At 44.1% G+C, this 23,289-nt stretch overlaps 1 protein-coding gene across 3 annotated transcripts in view; it reads right to left on the bottom strand.

The window, feature by feature from the left end:
* The window catches only part of plcg2 (phospholipase C, gamma 2), a 262,650-nt gene that overhangs the window by 173,593 nt on the left and 65,768 nt on the right, over nt 1-23,289 (bottom strand). For 2 of the 3 annotated variants that reach the window (XM_078210629.1, XM_078210628.1), the window contains exon 1: nt 168-610. The exons of the other annotated variant lie outside the window; for it this stretch is intronic. In XM_078210629.1, the coding sequence (XP_078066755.1) occupies nt 168-363 (196 nt within the window). In that variant the 5' untranslated portion in view covers nt 364-610. Of the gene's footprint in view, nt 1-167; nt 611-23,289 lie in introns of those variants that run through there. 3 annotated transcript variants of the gene reach the window in all.

Consider the following 23,289-nt stretch of genomic DNA (forward strand, 5'->3'; position numbering starts at 1 on the left):
TATTTTAAAAAGCCCGCCTGTGTGGATCCTGAGCACAGGGTGATGGTGAGCGCTTCCACCACATCTTGCAACAACTCGCCTGGGGACGGACTGGCCGCTGGGCGGGAGTCCCGCTGCGATTACAGCGAGCGGCGCTTTGAAAGGTGCAGCGGGCAAGAGATACTCACGGACACCCTCGATCTTGTCTGCGGTCCTATTCCAGGACAGTTGCTGGGTCTCCATGATCACCTGCAAGGTCCTCCTCTCCGGCTGTGACTTCTTGAGACTGAACACTGTCATAACGGCGCCCAGCTCCAAAGTCCTTTTCAATTGACTTTTCTCCGGCTCCGACATACAATCCGGACCGTCTCTGTTCCAAGACATTTTCTCTCCCTCTCAAGCTCACTCTCCCTCCTCCTTTTATATATTTCTCTAAGCTTTGAACAGACTCAGGGAGAGCCGGTGGGGTGCCCAGCTCCCTCGGGCACGGTGCAGATCAATTTCAGGCGATTACAATCATCTGGAAACTGCAGCAAGGGGTCAAGGAACGTTAGAATGACTGTTCCTTGGAGGGGATCACTTTGCACACACCAACACGGCCAAAACTAGTGGGTTTTTCATGGCTGCAAAACAAAGATCTTGCATGTTCCGCAATTTAACTGTATGAGGAAGTTGGCTGAAATTTCTTGAAAAAAAAAATTCTTGGTCCGGAAGTGCTGTTGATGCGATCTATGCAAAACTCTGAAGCTGCCCAAAGGTACGTTAGTTACACTTGGAAGAGGGTTAGATTTGTGACTGACATTTGCACAGCGCCATCTGGTGCGAACTTGCCCTTTGCCTCAACAGCGAAAGGTCTTTATCCAACCCCCAGTAATCAATGTTCACATTGAAATAGGTGCCAATATCATTTGATTTATTATTGTCACATGTATTGGGGTAGAATCATAGAATCATACAGTGCAGAAGAAGCACATTCGGCCCATCGAGTCTGCACCGATCACAATCCCACCCAGGCCCTATCCCCCTACATTTACCCTAGCTAGTCCCCCTCACACTAAGGGACAATTTAGCATGGCCAATCCACCGAACCCGCACATCTTTGGACTGTGGGAGGAAACGGGAGTACCCGGAGGAAACCCATGCAGACATGGGGAGAATGTGCAAACTCCACACAGTAAGACGTTTAACAACAGCAGGTTAAAGTCCAACAGGTTTATTTGATAGCTGTTGGACTTTAACCTGGTGCTGTTAAACTTCTGATTGTGTTTACCCCAGTCCAACGCCAGCATCTCCACATCAAACTCCACACAGACAGTGACACAATCCGGGAATCAAACCCGGATCCCTGGTGCTGTGAGGCAGCAGTGCTAACCACTGTGCCACCATGCCGCATGTACAGTGAAAAGTATTGTTTCTTGAGCGCTATAAAGACAAATCATAGAGATGGAAAGGAGAAGGTGCAGAATATAGTGTTACTGTCATAGCTAGGATGCAGAGAAAGATTAACTTAATATAATGTGGGTCCATTCAAAAGTCTGACGGTAGCAGGGACAAAACTGTTCTTGAGTCAGTTGCAGATATTTAAATCAAGACCGGTCTTAATTGAATTGAATTGTTTTATTATTGTCACATTTATTGGCGTACAGTGAAAAGTATTATTTCTTGCAAGCTGTTGTAGAGTCATAGAGGTTTACAGCATGGAACCAGGCCCTTCGGCCCAACTTGTGCATGCTGCCCAGTTTTTAACCACTAAGCTAGTTACAATTGCCTGCATTTGGCCCATATCCCTCAATACCCATCTTACCCATATGACTGTCTGAGTGCTTTTTAAAAGATAAAATTGTACCCGCCTCAACTGATACAGAAAAAGCATGCCATTCATAGAGTACATAGGGGAGAAGGAAAGGAGAGGGTGCAGAATGTAGTGTTAGTCATAGTTGGGGTGCAGAGAAAGATCAACTTAAAATATGATAGGTCCATTCAAAGGTCTGGTGGCAGCAAGGGAAGAAGCTGTTCTTGAGCCGTTTGGTACGTGTCCTCAGACTTTTGTATCCTTTTCCCGAAGGAAGAAGGTGGAAGAAAGCATGGACAGCATTTTACCGCCCTGCCTGACATTGGAATCGGAGTGGGCGAGGGGCAGACAATGGAAATGTCAGTTGACCTCAGGTGGGATTTTACGGTTTCAGGACAAGCAAGGCTGTAAATTCCCGCTCTATGTTCAGGGTGCATGGGGTCCTTGATTATGCTGGATGCTTTTCCAAGGTGGCGGGAAGTGTAGATGGAGTCAGTGAACAGGAGGCTGCTTGCATGATGGACTGGGCTACATTCACAACCCTTTGTAATTGGATAATTGTGGTTGAGTACATAAAGGTTGTCTGGAGTAAAATGCTTAAATAATGCCCAAGATTCTAGTTAGGTTAGACTAAAGTTTGATTTATATATGATTGTTTTTAATTCCTTCGTCTTCCCACTATAATTTCAATGATTACAATGTTGAGATCAGAATATTTGTGTTGATAACTCTTGGAGACACCATGCAGCATAATGACACATTGTTAGAACCAGTCAATCTGAATTTCTCAAAGTAAAGTCAAATGAATCTTCTCCATATTGTCTTATCGTGGCTTCTCTGCTTCATCCTTCATTAGGAAAAACTTCCTAATTTGCACCATTCCATCTAGACTTTATCTACTCTTCCCTTCCCTCTTTCGCTCTATCTGATGGCTTGTGCACAGTGGATAGTGGCCTTGCCTCTGAGCCAGAAGCTCTGGGTTTGAGTCAATGACCAAGGAAGATGTGTGCATTGCACAGCCAAGCAGACTGATTATCAACCTGTAATTCCTTCCAATATGTCTATGGCAAGCAATACGAGTGGGGGAGTCTCCTGTCCAGACATGCTTGATGTGGAGTGGAGCCCCCTTCCCCACCTTCTCCCTTGCCCCCCATCCCCCAACTCTCCACCCCAAGCTATAGCCTGTGGCAACAGCGACCTGCTCCGGGAGAAGCAAGCTACGGAAGCAGACATGTTTATGCATGTGCTTCATATGTCTCTAGGCATGGGAAGGGAGTGAAGAAGAAGCTGTCATTGCATGTTTTTCCATTCTGTTTTACTCTCTCATTCTTTCTCTCTTCCTCTTTCTGCATTAAAAATAGGAAGACATTTCCTTTCGAATAAATCTATTTGACTTTGCTCTGATTCACATAGAGTTGTTACCTCAACAACCATGAGCTGTTGGGGGAGGCGGTGGCCCAATGGTATTATCGCTCCACTGTTAATCCAGAAACTCAGCTAATGTTCCAGGGCTCCGGGTTCAAATCCTGCCATGGCAGATGGTGGAATTTGAATTAAGTAAAAGAATTAAGAATCTACTGATGACCATGAAACAATTGTTGGAAATCCATCTGATTCACTAATGTCTTTTAGGGAAGGAAATCTGCCATCTTTACCTGGTCTGGCCTACATATGATTCCAGAACCACAGTAATGTGGTTGGCTCTCAGGCAACTAGGTATAGAAAAACTACAGCACAAACAGGCCCTTCGGCCCACAAGTTACGTCGGTCGTGTCCCTACCTAACTAGGCTTATAAATAGACTTACCTATAACCCTAAATCCTATTAAGCCCCATGTACTCATCCAGAAGTCTCTAAAAGACCCTATCGAGTTTGCCTCCACCACCATTGACGGCAGCCGATTCCACTCACCCACCACCCTCTGAGTGAAAAACTTACCCCTGACATCTCCTCTGTACCTACTCCCCAGCACCTTAAACCTGTGTCCTCTCGTAGCAACCATTTCAGCCTGGGAAAAAGCCTCCGAGAATCCACCCGATCTATACCTCTCAACATCTTATAAACCTCTATCAGGTCCCCTCTCATCCTTCATCTCTCCAAGGAGAACAGATCGAGCTCTCTCAACCTATCCTCATAAGGCATGCCACCAAATCCAGGCAACATCCTTGTAAATCTCCTCTGCATTGGATGATTGGATGATTACTATTTGACAAGTGCTCACGAACACCTAGGTCACAAATTATATTAGGTTCATTGTTCAGTATTAGATCCGGTAATGCTTGATGCCTTGTTGCATCCAAGACATGCTGCCATAGGAGGCGACCCCAGACACACTCCAGAAAATCATTACCTTCCCGGCAGGTCCATGTCTGTCTTTCCCAGCCTATGTTAGGATTAAAATCATCCATTCGTATTCACTCTGCTTTGATTACACAGTTGTCTAATTTCAGCATTGACACCATCTAACACGTCTGGGCTACTGCCGTATGGTCTACATGTGACACCTATTGTGGTTTTGGTTCCATTAAGATTCAGGAGGACATTCGGCCCATCTTGTTCATGCTGGCCCAAGGACACTTTCTAATCCCACATGCCTGAGCCCAGCCCATAGAAACATAGAAACTAGAAGCAAGCAGAGGCCATTTGGCCATTCTAGCCTGCTCCCCCATTCATTCTGATCATGGCTGATCATCCAACTCAATATCCTGATCCTGCCTTCCCACCATAACCTTTGATCCCCTCCGCTCCAAGTTCCATATCTAACTGCTTCTTGAAAACATTGACTATTTTGGCCCCAACCATTTTACGTGGTAGAGAAGTCCACAGGCTGCCCACTCTTTGGGTGAAGAAATTTCTTCTCATCTCTCTTCCAAACTGTCTACCCCCCCATACTCAGTCTAGTTCTGGATTCCCCCAACATTCTTTCTGAATGTACCCTGTCTGACCCTGTTAGAATTTTATAGGTTTCTATGAGAATCCCCCCTCATTCTTCTGAACTCCAGCAAATACAATCTTAACAGTCTCAATCGCACCTCATACATCAGTCCTGCCATCCCAGGAATCAGTCTGGTAAACCTTCTCTGCACTCCCTCTTGAGCAAGGATTTCCTTCCTCAGATAAAGAGAACAACACTGCACACAATACTCCAGGTGTGGCCTCATCAAGGCCCTGTATAATTGCAGGAAGACATCCCTGTTCCTGTACTCGAAACCTTTCGCTATGAAGGTCAACGTACCATTTGCTTTCTTTACTGCCTGCTGCACCTGCATACTTACCTTTAGTGACTGGTGTACGAGGACACCCAGGTCTCATTGCACATTCCCCTCTCCTAGTTTAAAGCCATTCAGATAATAATCTGTAGATCCAGACACTTTTAAAGGAGTCTAGGGTCTCTGCCTCTACCAGCAAATAAAGCAGTGAATTTGGACAACAACAACAACCTTTGCATAAATACGTCATGTCCCCTATGTCCCTTGATTCTGGACTTCCCCAACGAGGGGAAAGTTTTTATCCTGTCCATTCTATATCTTACTCTCATAATTTCATACATCTCCATCAAGTCACTGCCCAGCCTTCTTTGTTCCAAGGAAAATAGTCCCAACCTCATAGCTACACTTTTCTGCACCCCTCGAAGAATCATAGAATCCCTACAGTACAAAAGGAGGCCATTCAGCCCATCGAGCCTGCACCGAACACAATCCCACCCAGACCCTTTGCCCGTAACTCCACATATTTACCCTGCTAATCCTCCATACACAAGAGTCAATTTAGCATGGCCAATTCACCAAACGAGCACATCTTTAGAGTGTCAGAGGAAACTGGAACACCCGGAGGAAACACACACAGACATGGGCAGTACGTGCAAACTCCATACAGATAGTATGGGCAATAAATGCTGGCAACTGAAGTACTGTGTGCAATTTTGGTCCCCTTATTTGCGGAAGGATGTATTGGCCTTGGAGGGAGTACAGAGAACGTTCACCAGGTTGATACCGGAGATGAGGGGGTTATGAGGAGAGATTGAGTAGATTGGGCTTGTACTCATTGGAGTTTAGAAGGCTGAGGGGAGATCTTATGGAGACATATAAGATAATGAAGGGGCTCGACAGGGTAGAGGCAGAGAGATTCTTTCCACTTAGAAAGGAAACAAGAACTAGAGGACACAGCCTCAAAATGAGGGGGAGTTAGTATAGGACAGAGTTGAGGAGGAACTTCTTCTCTCCGAGGGTAGTGAATCTCTGGAATTCTCTGCCAATTGAAGCAGTGGAGGCTACCTCGTTAAATATGTTGAAGTCACAGGTAGATAGATTTCTGATCAATAAGGGAATTAAGGGTTATGGGGAGAGGGTGGGTAAGTGGAACTAAACCACTATCAGATCAGCCATGATCTTATTGAATGGCGGGGCAGGCTCGAGGGGCCAGATGGCCTACTCCTGCTCCTATTTCTTATGTTCTTATGTTCTTAACCAGTGATGCCCATGACCCGCAAATGAATAAAAATAATTATAGAAGTTTTCTTTGGTAAATATGGATGGATATGTACACAAGTGTTCTTAGGCTTAACTCCTGGATATGTTTATTGCTAGTTACAGGGTTGGAATTGTAGTTAGCATCCTACTGAGCCATCACTGTTCTGAGGTTTAAACCAAACATCAGTGATCGCTCATGACACTAATCAAGATAGGCTGAACTGTCACTGTTATATCCTTTCCCTCCATCAAGGACCTGCCCCCTCTCTCAAGGTTAAAACTTAAGGATTTTTTTTGCTGATTGTGTTTTTAATTTGCCATTTCACCTCAAAATACTTAATTCAAAGGACTGCAACCACTAACACTAACTACTAACACTGAAACTCCCAATTCCTCTCACAAAACTCTTTGTCTGCTTGAATCCAGGATAGGGAGTGCTTGACATCATACGCTGCTGTGATTCACTGCTTCTCAGTTCATTTTATCACCCTGAATACAGGACAACTGATTAAATATGCTTCTGCAGTATCAGAATGGATGATGTGCATTGGATAGCAAGGATGACACCTCGAAAGCAGTAACAAATAATGTTAATTTTACAGATCTAGAAGCTGATTCGAATTGTAGATCTCTGATGGATGAAAGGGTTAATCAAGTTAACAACAAATGTCACAGCAAACTTGAACAAATTGGAAGGCATTTGTTCGATGAGTTCTGCTTTGGTGTATGTGTAATGTAACAGGGCAAGATTATATTTTTTTAAAGCATGTTGTTATGGTCTTTAAACCACAACATGCTGAAATAACCTATCAAAGTTATTGTTCTGCAATTGTATGTCTGAGGGAACATTTGAGCAGATGGTCTTTGTGTGGGGAAATGGGTAAGGAAGCAAAATCTGTGGTTAGAGGATGATGACTATTGAGGTTTGGGAAACAGGATAGGGTATGTCTTTCTAAATATGTGCTACAATATGGATGAGCCAGACAGACTGGGAGTTGATAAGTTTCCAATGATGAACAGAAACCAGACTGATGATTAACAAATTCACTTGGTTGAATAACGACTGACTGCTAAAGAAATGTGCTGTGTAATAGGGTAATTGGCACTAACTGATACAAGACGTACAGGGTGGCACAGTGGTTAGCACTACTGCCTCACAGCACTAGAGACCTGGGTTCAAGTCCAGCCCCGGGTCACTGTGTGGAGTTTGCATGTTCTCTCCTTGTCTCTGGGTGCTCCGGTTGCCTCCCACAGTCCAGAGATATGCAGGTTAGGTGCATTGGCCATGCTAAATTCTTCCTCAGTGTACCCGAACAGACACCAGAGTATGGCGACTAGGGGATTTTCACCGTAACTTCATTGCAGTGTTAATGTAAGCCTACTTATGATACTAATAAATAATAATAAGACCCTTTACTAGCATAAAAGTAGCACCTTTCATGGCCTCAGCATGTCTCACGACCAACAAAGTACTTTAAAAATATATATAATCACTGTTGTAGTGTAGGAAATGTCACAGGCAATTTGCACACAGCCATCTTCCACAGTAAGCAGTGTTCTTATGATGTTGGTTCAGGAATAAATGTTGGTCCGGCCATCAGACCCTTCTACTCATCTTTGAAATAGTGCCATCTGTATTTCTACACCAGCCTGAGAAGGCACATGGGGTCTTGGTTTGACATCTCATCCAAAGATAAAACGGCACCTCCAACAATGCAGTACTCTTTCAGCACTGCACCGGAGTGTTGTGCCTACATTTTGTGCCTAGGTTTCCTGGTACTTTCCATAACAAATTTGCTTGAAGGAAAGAAATTACAGATATGCAATCCCTTCGTAAGAATAATTAGCCCCTGCAGCAAATTGCAACTTCCTATTGTAAGACATGTTCTCCTTTAGCTCTTCTGACACTGTTTAGACATTTCCTGTTGTCATCTGTATCCTATTTTTTCTTGAGAGCATGCATTCATTTTAATTTGCCTGTAGAACATACACAACGCACATCCTCAGTGAAAGCCAAACTTTATGCTGGAGATGTTCTGGAGGAAAATAAGCTTGGTTCCCACTAAGATACAGTTTATTTAGTTTTCTTTATTTAAACAGAGTCATTGAAAATAAACAAAGTTGATTTAGGGTTCTGAAGAAGTTTTCGACTTGCAACATTAACTCTGTGGGTGGGATTTTCCAGCTGTGCTTGCCCCGAAACGAGAAAACCCTGCCCGAGGTCAACACACCGTTCCAGGGTCTGCTCCTCACCCACTACGATTCCCGTGGCAGGCGGAATTGGAAAATTGGCCCCTGTATCTTTCTCCACTGATGCTGACAGACCTGTTGAGTGTTTCCAGCCCCATTTTTGGGTAGAGTTTTCATTTGGGTACAATTGTCAATTTAAGTGCAGATTATAGAAACATAGAAACATGGAAACATAGAAAACTACAGCACAAAACAGGCCCTTCGGCCCCACAAGTTGTGCCGAACATATCCCTACCTTTTAGGCCTACCTATAACCCTCCATCCTATTAAGTCCCATGTACTCATCCAGGAGTCTCTTAAAAGACCCTATTGAGTTTGCCTCCACCACCACTGACGGCAGCCGATTCCACTCGCCCACCACCCTCTGTGTGAAAAACTTCCCCCTAACATTTCCTCTGTACCTACACCCCAGCACCTTAAACCTGTGTCCTCTCATAGCAGCCATTTCCACCCTGGGAAAAAGTCTCTGAGAGTCCACCCGGTCTATGCCTCTCAACATCTTATATACCTCTATTAGGTCTCCTTTCATCCTACGTCTCTCCAAGGAGAAAAGACCGAGCTCCCTCAGCCTATCCTCATAAGGCATGCCACTCAATCCAGGCAACATCCTGGTTAATCTCCTCTGCACCCTTTCAATCTTTTCCACATCGTGATTATCACAGCATGATTATGCCTGTGTTGCAAAGTTTCTATTTTCCCTGAATTTCCACTGAAACTCATTTGCATGTCACTGAATTCTGCCATTAGTCATTGCGATCAAACAGCACTTTAAATTTTATTTTTAAATTTTGCTTTGAAGGATTCCCTTCCTTTATTGCAAGTGGTGAATTTTGATTAAAATAACTGAAAATAGGTTTATCGCAAACAAATAAACATATTTAATGAGTGTCAATCCCCCATCCCTGAGTAATCATAGAATCATAGAATCCTACAGTGCAAAGGAAGCCATTCGACCCATCGAGTCTTCACCAACCACAATCCCACCCAGGCCCTATCCCCATAACCCCACGCATTTACCCTAGCTAGCCCCCCTGACACTAAGGGGCAATTTAGCATGGCCAATCCACTTAACGTGGACATCTCTGGACTGTGGGAGGAAACCGGAGCACCCGGAGGAAACCCACGCAGACACGGGGAGAACGTGCAAACTCCACACAGACAGTGACCCAAACCGAGAATCGAACCCGGGTCCCTGGCGCTATGAAGCAACAGTGCTAACCACTGTGCCAGTATTCTAATTTTAAGTTACTGAAATTTCACTTTTAAAAAATAACCTATTTTCTAGTTATATTGATTTGATTTTGATGTGATTTGATTTATTATTGTCACACGTATTAGTATACAGTGAAACGTATTGTTTCTTGCGCACTATACAGACAAAGCATACCGTACATAGAGAAGGAAAGGAGAGAGTGCAGAATGTAGTGTTACAGTCATAGCTAGGGTGTAGAGAAAGATCAACTTCGTGCAAGGTAGGTCCATTCAAAAGTCTGATGGCAGCAGGGGTGAAGCTGTTCTTGAGTCAGTTGGTACGTGATCTGAGACATTTGTATCTTTTTCCCGACGGAAGAAGGCAGAGGAGAGTATGTCCGGGATGTGTGGGCTCCTCAATTATGCTGGCTGCTTTGCCAAGGCAGTGGGAAGTGTAAACGGAGTCAATGGATGGGAGGCTGGTTTCCATGATGGATTGGGCTACATTCCTGGCCTTCTGTAGTTTCTTGTGGTCTTGGGCAGAGCAGGAGCCATACCAAGCTGTGATACAACCAGAAAGAAAGCATTCTTTCTGGTTGTATCTGTAAAAGTTGATGAAAGTTGTAGCTGACATGCCAAATTTCCTTAGTCTTCTGAGAAAGTAAAGGCATTGGTGGGCTTTATTCAGCTTCCTGATAAATTAAAAGTGAAAACGGATTTAAATGTTTTTAGAGCATTCCTTTTAGTCTCCTTTCACCCAAAGGAACAAGTTTAATTTTCCTGCCGGCCTGCATATTGGCATAACAAGCAGAAACTCCGAACTGTGATTTCTTCACAATGGTTGATTTTGTAGATGCAACTACTTCAAAGATGATGGATCGGATTCTCCGACCTCACCTGCAGCTGGGATTCTTCATTCCCGCTGCAGTGAACGGAGATTTGGCTGAGCGCCAAATTCTCCTTTCTCACTGGCAGCGGCAGCGGGGCGTGAAGTTTTTAAAATTAGTACCAAAGGCTGCAGAATCTCAAGTTTCACTGACTGCAAACCGCACTTAAAAGTTTTCAATCTTTTGAACCAGTGACGCTGACTTCAGCCGAATTTGGCTGAAAAACCAGCATGATCATGTTAAAGATGTTAGTTTGTATCTGACTAAAGAAAACTATGCTGCAATGTCAGATTTGTATATTTACTGTAAGTGCCTTCTGATATCCACCAGCTTAGAAATCCAAATGTTAGTTTGGTTGTGTGCTAATGCTCTCACCCCTCAGTCAGAAGGTCTTGAGTTCAAACACCATTGCAATACTTGATTATTACATTGCAGTTGATGTTCTCGTGAACTGTTTAGGGTGTGTTGCATTCCAAGAATTTCATTTCAAATCAAATGTCAAACTGAGTTCAGGTATTTTAGATGCGCTATTCGTTTGGCTTTCTTCTGATATTCTGGCCAACTGCACAAACAGCAACAAAGCAGATTAACTGGTTATTCGTCTGATTGCCACTTGTTAGACTGTTTGTGTGCAAATCGATGAGCTATCATGCTTTTTTATATATCTATTCACTCAGGGGATGTGGGTGTTGCTTGCAAGACCAGCATTTATTGCCCACTCCTAATTGCCCCTGATAAAGTAATGGTGAGCTCCCTTCTTGAACCACTGCAGTCCATGTGGTGAAAATATTCTCTCAATGCCGTGAAGAAAGGAATCCCAGTATTTTGACCCAGCAACAGTGAAGGAACGGTGATTTATTGCCTAGACAGGAAGATGTGTGACTTGAAAGAGAACTTGCAAGTGATGGTGTTCCAATGTACCTTGTCCAGATGATAGAAGTTACAAGGTACAGTCGAACAAGCTGGTGAATTGCTGTTCAATTAGGCTGCTTTGTCCTAACTGACGTTGAGCTTCTTGAGCATTGTTGGAGCTGCACTCACGCACCCACACAAGTGAGGAGCAGTCTGTCACACTCCTAAGTTCTGTCTTGTAAAATTAGGCTTTGGAGAGTCAGGAGGTGAGTTATTCACGATGAAATTCTCAGCTTCTGACCTGCTCTTGTAGCCACAGTATTTATGTAGTTAGTCTAGTCAATTGTCTGGTCAATGGTTACCTCCAGGATGTCGATGGTGGGGGATTTGATGATGGTAATGCTGTTGGATGTCAAGGATAAGTGGTTAGACTCTCTTGTCCATGATGGTCATTGTCTGGCATTTGAGAGACATGAATGTTATGTGCCATGTATTGGCTTAAGATTGGATGTTATCCAGGTTTTTCTACATGTGAGCACAGACTCCTTCATTAACTGAGGAGTTGAGGGTGGTATTGAAAGCTGTGTAATCATCAGCAAGCATGCCCACTTCTAACTTTACGAAGAAGTCAATGAAATAGCTGAAATAATTGAGCCTAGGACATTGGCCTGAGGAACTGCTGCAGGGATGTCCTGGGGCTGAGCTGATTGGACTCCAACAACCACAAGCATCTTCGTTTTTAGAGTCATAGAGTTATAGAGGTTTACAGCATGGAAACAGGCCCTTCGGCCCAACTTGTCCATGCCGCCCTTTTTTTTAAACCCTAAGCTAATCCCAATTGCCCGCATTTGGCCCATATCCCTCAATACCCATCGTACCCATGTAACTATCAAAATGCTTTTTAAAAGACAAAATTGTACCCGCCTCTGCTACTATCTCTGGCAGCTTGTTCCAGACACTCACCACCCTCTGTGTGAAAGAATTGCCCCTCTGGACACTTACCTTAAACCTATGCCCTCTAGTTTTAGACTCCCCTACCTTTGGGAAAAGATATTGACTATCTAGCCGATCTATGCCCCTCATTATTTTATAGACCTCTATAAGATCACCCCTCAGCCTTCTACGCTCCAGAGAAAAAAGTCCCAGTCTTTCCAGCCTCTCCTTACAACTCAATCCATCAAGTCCCGGTAGCATCCTAGTAAATCTTTTCTGCACTCTTTCTAGTTTAATAATATCCTCTCTATAATAGAGTGACCAGAATTGCACACAGTATTCCAAGTATGGCCTTACCAATGTCTTGTACAATTTCAACAAGACGTCCCAGCTCCTGTATTCAATGTACTGACCGATGAAACCAAGCATGCCGAATGCCTTCTTCACCACTCTGAACACCTGTGACTCCACTTTCAAGGAGCTATGAACATGTACCCCTAGATCTCTTTGTTTTGTAACTCTCCCCAACGCCCTACCATTACCTGAGTAAGTCCTGCCCTGGTTCAATCTACTAAAATGCATCATCTCGCATTTGTCTAAATTAAACTCCATCTGCCATTCGTCAGCCCACTGGCCCAATTGATCAAGATCCTGTTGCAATCGGAGTTGTAACGGGATCTTGATCAATTGCTGGTATGACTCCAACCAGTGAAGAGTTTTCCGCTTATTCAGACTGACTTCAATTTTACCGGGATTCCTTGATGCCACACTTAATTAAATGCTGTATTGATATCAAGCCACTCACCTTTTCACCTTACCTCTGAAATCCAGATCTTTTGTCCATGTTTGGACCAAGGCTGCAATGAGGTTTGCACTGAGTTCCTTTGGCAAAACACAAACTAACCAGCAGTGGTGTTTTATTGGTAAGTGCCACTTGATAACATTGGGAACACTTTCCTTCTCTTTACTAATGATTGTGCACAGATAGATGAGGAACTGCAGCACGGTGGCACAGTGGTTAGCACTGCTGCCTCACGGCATCAGGGACCTGGGTTCAATTCTAGCCTTGGGTCGCTGTCTGTGCAGAGTCTGCACGTTCTCCCCGTGTCTGTGGGGGTTTCCTCCGGGTGCTCCGATTTCCTCATGCTGATTAGGTGCATTGGCCTGCTGAATTCTCCCTCAGTGTACCCGAACAGGTGTTGGAGTGTGGCGACTAGGGGATTATCACAGTAACTTCATTGCAGTGTTAATGTAAGCCTACTTGTGATACTAATAAAAAAATTAACTTTAATAGACTGCATTAGATTGGTCTTGGTTTTTGTGAAGACTACATAACTGGGCAATTTTCCCACCTACTGGGTAGAGTTCAGTGTTGCAAGTACACTGGAACAGCTTGGTTGAAGAGATGGCTGATCTGGAGCTTAATTCTTCAGCACAATAGCATGGGTTGCTGTCTGGGCCCATAGCCTTTGCTGTATGCATCACTATCATGCGGAGTGAATTGACTCAACTGAAGACTAGCATCTACTATGGTGAGGATGTCAGGGAGAGGCTGAGATGGATTATGCACTTGACACTCCCTACTCTGTCATTGTTGAGGATATTCATGGGAGGACAACCCCAGCCCCACCTTCTGTCAGTTACAAATACATAAACAATGTCAGACAGATAAGGACCCGTTGTTCCATCCAGCCTGCCCCACACAATTGCGATCACTTGTGTATTGCACTTCCCTTCCCACCCGAAGCAATGCGCTTTCCTGAATGGGACAATAAAAACAAGTCAATTTTTTTGGGGGGTGGGGGGGACTGAAAATTTTTCTCACTCCCATCTAAGCATTGGAAACTAGCCCAGGAGATAATTCCTTTTGTTGGGGTGATGATCACTTCAACAAGAAAGAGGTCCAATTTATGCTTGAAGACATCCAACACACAGAGGAACTCCTGCAGGGATGTCCTGGGACTGAGGTGATTGGACTCCAACAACCACAAGCATCTTCTTCTGTGCTGGTAATGACTCCAACCAGTGAAGAGTTTTCCCCTCATTCCCACTGACTTCAATTTTACCAAGACTCCTTGGTAGAGGGATATGGTCCCTGGAAGGGTTGGGGGCTTTAGTTCAGTCGGGCAGCATGGTCAGTGCAGGCTTGGAGGGCCGAAGGGCCTGTTCCTGTGCTGTCATTTTCTTTGTTCTTTGTCCTTGATGCCACACTCGGTTAAATGCTGTATTGATATCCTGTTCCAGAGATCCATTATTGTCTGGAAAAAGAACAATTTCCTGACATCTTACCTAGACTAACCTTACAAAATCAGATTCTCCCTAACCAGTTTAATAAAGGCGAACCATCCAAGGTGAAAAATAAATTGCGTGGAGAGATACAGTCCAGTTTACAGCCTAAACAATTTGCAGCCCATCTTACCGCAAGTAGAGAAAAAGAGAAGAGGACATGGTAGCCACCATTATTCAGTGTTCTTGTTGTGGTGGGAAAAGGCTGCATCAGTGTGAAGGTTGCCCCCTAAAAACACAGAGTGCCATTTATGCAAGAAGCAAGGCCACATTTAATCACTGTTCTATAGCATATACTTTTTAACCAAATAAAGGAAAAAAACTGCCAAGGTTATGTGCCATTCAGAAAATTGAAGACATTCAAGAAATTGAAGCAGAAAAGGAACCAGAAGTAGCTTCCTTGGGAAAGATTACAAGATCAAATGGAAATTATATGGTCAACAGCCATAAAACCAGCTTCACGTTAGTCACGCGAGCAGGTGTTCAACTTTGTCAGGTACAGCAGAGTGGTTGCATCCAGAGGTACTCCAGCCATTGACCATAAAACCCCATGGTCCAGGAGGCTGTTGACTGAAATTTGACTGCCCAACTCCAGAATAAAGGAAGAGAAATAAGTAAAAGCTTGTATGCAATTCACAATCAAGAATGCTCACTGTTTAGTCGGAAAACTTGCATGGATTTACAACTTCTCTTGAAAGGAGATGAATGGGAAACCAGAGGAGAAAAATCTAGAAAAAACTAAACAGGTGATTTCTTTGGAACAGCAGGTGAAGAAATCAGATGAATATGCACAAAGCAAGCAGCACTTAACAGCAGATGCATTATCACATATTCTTGTTGAGAGGCCTAAAGTTAAAGTTTGTTTATTAGTCACAAGTTGGCTTATATTAACGCTGCAATGAAGTTACTGTGAAAATCCCTGAGTCGCCACACTCTGTTCGGGTACAGTGAGGGAGAATTTAGCACGGCCAATGCATCTAACCAGCACGTCTTTCGGACTGTGGGAGGAAACCGGAGCACCCGGAGGAAACCCACACAGGCACGGGGAGAACGTGCAGACTCCGCACAGACAGTGACCCAAGCTGGGAAGTGAGCCCGGGTCCCTGGCACTGTGAGGCAACAGTGCTAACCACGTGCCACCGTGCCGTGTCTAAACTGAAAGACATAAAGCTTATTGAGGAGACAGTCATACAGCTCACTCATAACAAAATTCTTATCAACAACCACACAGAAGCTGAACGAAATGCACCAAGCATGGAAATCAGATGAATAATGTGCCAAAAATGGAATAATGTACAAATAAATGGCTATTATATGTTCCTAACAATATTATCCTATAACAGTACTCCGAGCAACACGGCCATCACAGTATTCTGGATGACTTATCATAGAAATCATAGAAACCCGACAGTGCAGAAAGAGGCCATTTGGCCCATCGAGTCTGCACCGACCACAATCCCACCCAGGTCCTAACCCCATATCCCTACATATTTACCCGCTAATCCCTCTAACCTATGCATCTCAAGACACTAAGGGGCAATTTTAGCACGTCCAATCAATCTAACCCACACATCTTTGGACTGTGGGAGGAAACCGTAGCACCCGGAGGAAACCCACGCAGACACGAGGAAAATGTGCAAACTCCGCACTGACAGTGACCCAAGCCGGGAATCGAACCCAGGTCCCTAGAGCTGTGAAGCAGCAGTGCTAACCACTGTGCTACCGTGCCGCCCTTATGAACTTATGAATCCATGATGAGAGGTTGGTTAAACCAAGAGTCCTTCACAGCATACAATAGGGACCTAGGCATTACAATGTTCTGTGCGAGGGTACAAAATTCAGTTTGGTGGCCAGGAATTCTAAAATCACGAGAGGACATGATTTTGAGTTGCATCACCTGTGCAATCCATCACCAAGACTTGAAGGAACATTATATGTTATCGTCATTTCCATCCAGATCCAGGGAACATCTCAGAATGGATCTTACGGTAGCACAGTGGTTAGCACTGCTGCTTCACAGCTCCAGGGTCCCGGGTTCGATTCCCGGCTCGGGTCACTGTCTGTGTGGAGTTTGCACATTCTCCTCGTGTCTGCGTGGGTTTCCTCCGGGTGCTCCGGTTTCCTCCCACAGTCCAAAGATGTGCGGGTTAGGTTGATTGGCCAGGTTAAAAATTGCCCCTTAGAGTCCTGGGATGTGTAGGTTAGAGGGATTAGCGGGTAAATATGTGGGGGTAGGGCCTGGGTGGGATTGTGGTCGGTGCAGACTCGATGGGCCGAATGGCCTCCTTCTGCACTGTAGGGTTTCTATTTGAGGAGGAGATATTCCTCACTCTTTGTTTACTGTCTACTCCAGATGGATTGAGGTTAAATAACTTCATGGAACAACTCAGAAACAATAGTCAATTCACCACAAGCAGTTTTTGCCACATGTGGCATTTCCATATCTTGTCATTTCAGACAATGTTTGCGAATGAATGGTTCAAGAAATTTAGAGATATTAGGAAGTTAACAAGGTTAGCAGTTGAATTTGAGGTGGAAACAAAATAACAAACAAGTAACAAGATTAGCAAGCGTCTAGAGTAATAATGAGATGCGATTTGCCCAGAAACAAGATTGGCGAGCATCCGGAGAAATTGAGGTGTGAATTGCCATATCAGAAAAATTGTTTACCAGAGATCAGTGGGGCTATACAACTGTCAGCCGAATCTACAGGGCGGAATATCAACTGCTAGCACCCTCCCTGAGGAAGCAGACTAGTTTTCCATCCAACGATCAGACAGACCAACTCTGTCTAATCTTCCGAGAGGCCAGTTCCATCTATGATCAGAGCTACAAAGCCCTGTTCCATCTAACAATTAGAGTTATGGAAGATTGCAGAGTTTTGTGCCTTCATTGAACCAGGAAAAGACGTCTTCCCAGACTTGGTCATCTAAGCTACATTGCGTGGTAACATTTAGCTGAATTTAGCTTATACAATTATCGAATTAAATGTTGTTTGGGAAAAGGGCTGTTTCAGTGAGTTCAGAGAACGTGGATATATTTTGAGAAGAAGATGTAATTTCACATAAAACAATGTGTTTAGTTATTAATATACTTTCGGATCATAATGTATATTAATCTTTCTTGTGTGTTTTGGCACGGTGGCACAGTGCTGCCTCACAGCGCTGGGGACCCGGGTTCGATTCCCGGCTTGGGTCACTGCGCAGAGTCTGCACATTCTCACCATGCCTGCGTGGGTTTCCTCCGGGTGCTCCGGTTGCCTCCCACAGTCTGAAAGATGTGCTGGGTAGGAGCGTTGGCCATGCTGAATTCACCCTCAGTGTACCCGAAGAGGCGCCAGAGTGAGGCAATTAGGGGATTTTTACAGTAACTTCATTGCAGTGTTAATGTAAGCCTACTTGTGACACTAATAGATAAACTAAAAAAAGTGGCCTCCCCGCAGCATGCTTCATGTGGTGGGAGGCAGTGTGTGTTTTGCTGGCGACAAGATCTTCCAGTCTCGCCACTGTCAATGGGATTTCACATTGATTTCACCCCATGCCACTGGGAAACCTGCTGCAGAGACGTTCCATAAGCAGGACCAGAGGATCCTGCCGATGAAAACAACCAGAAAATTCCAACCATACTCCACATCATCAGCAACATAAAATCATGTGGTAGAACATGGATGAGAGATGGTTTATGTCAAGTTTCGTGGAGAAATTTCCTTATAAATAGTTAGCATAATATTGAATAAAAGGTAAGTATCGGGACTTTCCAGCCCCGTCACGGCGGGACCCACCACAGGAGATTTGGCTGCCCAGCCAAAAATCCATTGCCTTTTGGCAGGACTAGGCGATCCTGCAGCAGGTGGAGCTGGAAAATCCCACCCAGAGTTTGCTAATAGTATTCCCTCCAGCCTTATCTGTAAGTCTAGAATCATGACTACCACACCCCAGACCAAACACAGCAATAACGGAGCAATTATACAACCTGATGGAATCTTTGGGCAACCTTTTTCACTGTTAGATAGAAACATGATCAATGGCATAAATGGTTGAAAGACATCATTGTAACAGTTGTGAAGGACCTCTCAATATAGAAAGAGATTTGCCAGCATTTTGTTTAGGTAAACAGTTCCCTTTAAATAATCTTCAGTGTTGTCTGTAGTTCCTCTTTCTGCTGACTGAGGGAGCTAAACTGATGCTTCAGAAACTGAACGCATCCTGTTTGTCCCTTCAGCTAACATTTCAGATTATTCATTGCAGTGCGCTGACTATACCGACTAATATTCAAGTCAGGAAACTTGAACAAATGATCTGATTTAAGAAAGCTATTTTCACAAATGTACCAGGTTTAGTCACAAACAAAAGCTTGAAAAAAAACTCAATTTTCACCATTATTAGACTCGCAGTTAAACAAGGCAAAACAATCTGAAATATTCCTGCTCATACCCAGATTTCAGGTCCAGATGTCATGATCATGCTGTTTGCATTGTTGAATAGTTTCATGGAAAGAAGCATTAAAAACTTCTGGATTGCCTTTTTAGTGCCCACATGTGGGCATCTGGACCTGAAGGGATGTCTTATCCATGGCTAGATGGCGAGAGTTATATTCAGCCTAATAGGGGTACAGTTGGAGGAATTCTTGGCATGGACTGGGATCTCCCACACACATGCCTCTAAAGATTGCACTGTGTGGAAAACAAAACAATTTTCCTGGCTGGAATTTCATACGTATTCCATGAGATTGGCTAAATATCTGGGTCCTGCTCAAACATCTCCATTTAGCAGCTCTTCTGTCTGAATGATGTCCTAACACTACTTCAGAAATTTCACAGACAGGTGGACATAGAACATCAAAGATGTTGTGGAGATGCTGGCATTGGACTGGGGTGGGCACAGTAAGAAGTCTCACAACACTAAAGTTCAGCAGGTTTATTTGGAATCACGAGCTTTCGGAGCATTGCTCCTTCATCAGGTGAGTGGAGAAGTAGGTTTCACAAACACAGTATATGTAGACAAAGACACAATTGCAAGATAATGTTTGGAATGCAAGTCTTTTCAGGTAATTAAGTCTTTACAGGTACAGACAGTGCGAGTGGAGAGAGGGATAATCACTGGTTAAAGAGGTGTGAATTGTCTCAAGCCATCAAAGATGTTGATAGAGAACACAAATATATAAGACATTCTGATTGATGTAAAGTGACTAGTTTGCATTTAATCAGTGCGTTAAGGGAAACAACTGTCGGTAAATCACAAGCTCAGTGGATGAATTGTAAATCAGATATTTTGTCCCAGTATTCACTACTAATACCAGCTATTTCTAGGTTTTTATATTGTTCATGGGATGCGAGTGCCATTGGCAAGACTATCATTCATTGCCCATCTCTAATTGCCCTGGTGAAGCTGGTGGTGAGCTGCCTTCTTGAACTGTTGCAATCAATCTGGTGCTGTTAGGAAGAGGCTTCCAGATGTTTGACACTGTGGCAGTGAAGAGATAATGATATAGTTCCAAGTCAGGATGGTGTATGGTTTGAAGGGGAACTTGCAATTTATGATGTTTCCATGCACCTGGTGCCCTTGACCGTACAGATGGGCGTTTGGAAGGTGCTGTTGAAGGAGCCTTGACAAATTGCTGCAGTGCATCTTGTAGATAGGGACTTAGTACTACCACTATGTACTGGTGATGGAGACACTAATTGTTTAAGGTGATGGATGGAGTAGCCATCAAGTGGGCTTCTTTGCCCTGGATGGTGTCAAGCCTCTCGAGTGTTTTTGAATCTGCACTCATCTAGGCAAGTGGGGAGTATTCCATCACGCTCCTGACTTGCGCCTTGTCAATGGTGGACAGGCTTTGGGGAATGAGGAGGTGAGTTACTTGAAATCATAGAAACCCTACAGTGCAGAAGGAGGCCATTCGGCCCATCGAGTCTGCACCGACCACAATCCCACCCAGGCCCTACCCCCACATATTTTACCCGCTAATCCCTCTAACCTACACATCCCGGGACTCTAAGGGGCAATTTTTTTTTAAACCTGGCCAATCAACCTAACCCGCACATCTTTGGACTGTGGGAGGAAACCGGAGCACCCGGAGGAAACCCACGCAGACACGAGGAGAATGTGCAAACTCCACACAGACAGTGACCCGAGCCAGGAATCGAACCCGGGACCCTGGAGCTGTGAAGCAGCAGTGCTATCCACTGTGCTACCGTGTCTCTGACCTGTGTTTGTAACTACACTATTCACAATGTTGGCCTATTTAAGTTATTGGTCAATGGTAACCCCCCAGGATCTTGATGGTGGGGCTTTCAGAGATGGGAATGGTAATATTTTGCAATATCGAACATCCTCATTCAATCTTTGAACAAAACCAAAGTACTGCAGATGCTGGTAATCTAAAATTAAAACAGAATATGCTGGAAGAACTCAGGAGATCAGGTGACATCACTGAGATGAGAGGCAGAGTGTTTCAGATGTTAACAGAGCTAAAAAAAGATGGGCCATTTGAAGACCAGGGAGAAGTGGTCTCCGGCTATCCAATTTGCCCATTTGAGTCAGCGGCAGCTCCATTGGCTGGGTCATGTGAGCCAAATGGCATGGTGGTATTGTTGCTGGACTAGTAATCCAAAGACCCAGGGTAATGCTCTGGGGACCTGGGTTCAAATTCCACCATAGCAGCTGGTGAAATTTGAATTCAATAAAAATCTGGAATTAAAATGTCAAATAATGAGCATGAAACCATTGTCGATTGTTGTAAAAACCTATCTGCATCACTAATGTCCTTTAGGGAAGGAAATCTACCAACCTTACCTGGTCTAGCCTACACGTGACCCCAGACCCACAGCATTATGGTTGACTCTTAAATATTCTCAGGGATGGGCAATAAATGCTGGCCCAGCCAGCAACACCTCCAGCCCATGAATGAATAAAAGAGAAAATGGATGATGACCTCTAAGACGAGCTTGTTATTGGCACGTGACCAAGAGGTCGCCCACGTCTGTGATACAAGGACGTCTGTAAATGGGACCTCAAGCTGATTGGGATTGGTGTCGATGCATGGGAATCCTTTACAGCTGACTGGAGTGCCTGGAGTCAAGAAGTCAGGAATAGCGTTGACAAGCAGAGGACAAAATAGATAATGAGATGGTAAAAAAGAGAGACCAGCAGAAGGAAAAGAGAAATCAGTTAACCTCGGACCAATGCTGCTTATCTGTGGGGCGGTATGGTGGCATGGCGATTAGCGCCAGGGACCCGGGTTCAATTCAATTGGGTCACTGTCTGTGTGGAGTTTGCACATTCTCCCCGTGTCTGCGTGGGTTTCCTCCGCATGCTCCGGTTTCCTCCCATAGTCCAAAGATGTACAGGTTAGGTGGATTGGTCATGATAAATTGCCCCTTAGTGTGAGGGTGACCAGCTAGGGTAAATGTATGTGGTTATGGGGATAGGACCTGGGTGGTATTGTGGTTGGTGCAGACTCGATGCCTCCTTCTGCACTGTAGGGATTCTACAATTCAATGATGATTCATCTATGGCAGCTGCAGAAGGCCACCCACAAATTTGCTTCTACAGTCACAACAGGCAATGTTCAATCCAGAAGTGACATACACCCCAGGCGCAACCAATCATCTCCCATGATGGATGGACACCGTTCATTGTCTACTATACGGAGCAAAGGTTTATTGAAAAGTCTACCTGTTTGGCCAATTGGGATTTATTGCTAATAGGTTTTTAGCTGCTAATAGAAGGCTGTTTACTATTCTCACTGTCTACTTAACAGACAATCAAGACAACCTATACTTGGAGTAAAATGGAAGTATCTGCTCTATGTATTTGTCCAGAGGGCCTTCCTTTGTTAGTTTATCATTTCATTTTGTAGTATTTGTTTTATTTTACAGCAGTCCTATTTCCAAGATAGCTAAGGCATTGGTCTTGACCTAACTATGATACTCCTGACATATCTGCTGTTTGGTTATCTGTGGAGATTCACACACAACTAGACGTTTCCTTCTAAGACATCTGGAGAATAGACTTTAGGCTTTAAGCAAATAATATCCTATTAATTATTGGTGGCCTGAGGGTCGCCCCAGCTAGACTGTTGGATCTGGAACAGCCTTTTCCATTTAGGCTTGCTGAAAGAAAATTACATTTCCCCATATTCCCGACAGTATTATGTAACACTACAGCATCTGGTTCAGATGCGAGCCAATAACGTCAGATAGAAAAACTCTCGGATTTTGAAACCAAGTAGCCTTCAATTAATCCCAATCAAGGAAGAATAATTTGCTACTCTGATTATATTTTGCGATCAGTTCACACGAGGGGAAAATATTGAGAAATTCTCAGGGTAATTTAAATATGACATTTTATTTGGTTCCACTTGCCATCTTTTCAAATGATTCTTCAAAAGATTAAGCCATTCATCTTAATTTGGCACCGACAAGATCCTGAATCTGGGTTAATGCTCAATAAAGGTATGGAACATTCCGTTCTCTAGATTTGCCCAATATTTATAATGGTTGGATCCAGATGGAAGTTCGCTAAACTGTCACTACTGGGAAGGGTGTTTAGCCCTGAGAGACTGCCCCAGTATGGTTGATGAATGGAATATTCTCAATAAAATTGAAGACTTGACTAAAGATAATACTTTAAATGTTCATGGGTCAATC

Source organism: Mustelus asterias, chromosome 4, assembly GCF_964213995.1.
Source record: "Mustelus asterias chromosome 4, sMusAst1.hap1.1, whole genome shotgun sequence".
NCBI lineage: Eukaryota > Metazoa > Chordata > Chondrichthyes > Carcharhiniformes > Triakidae > Mustelus > Mustelus asterias.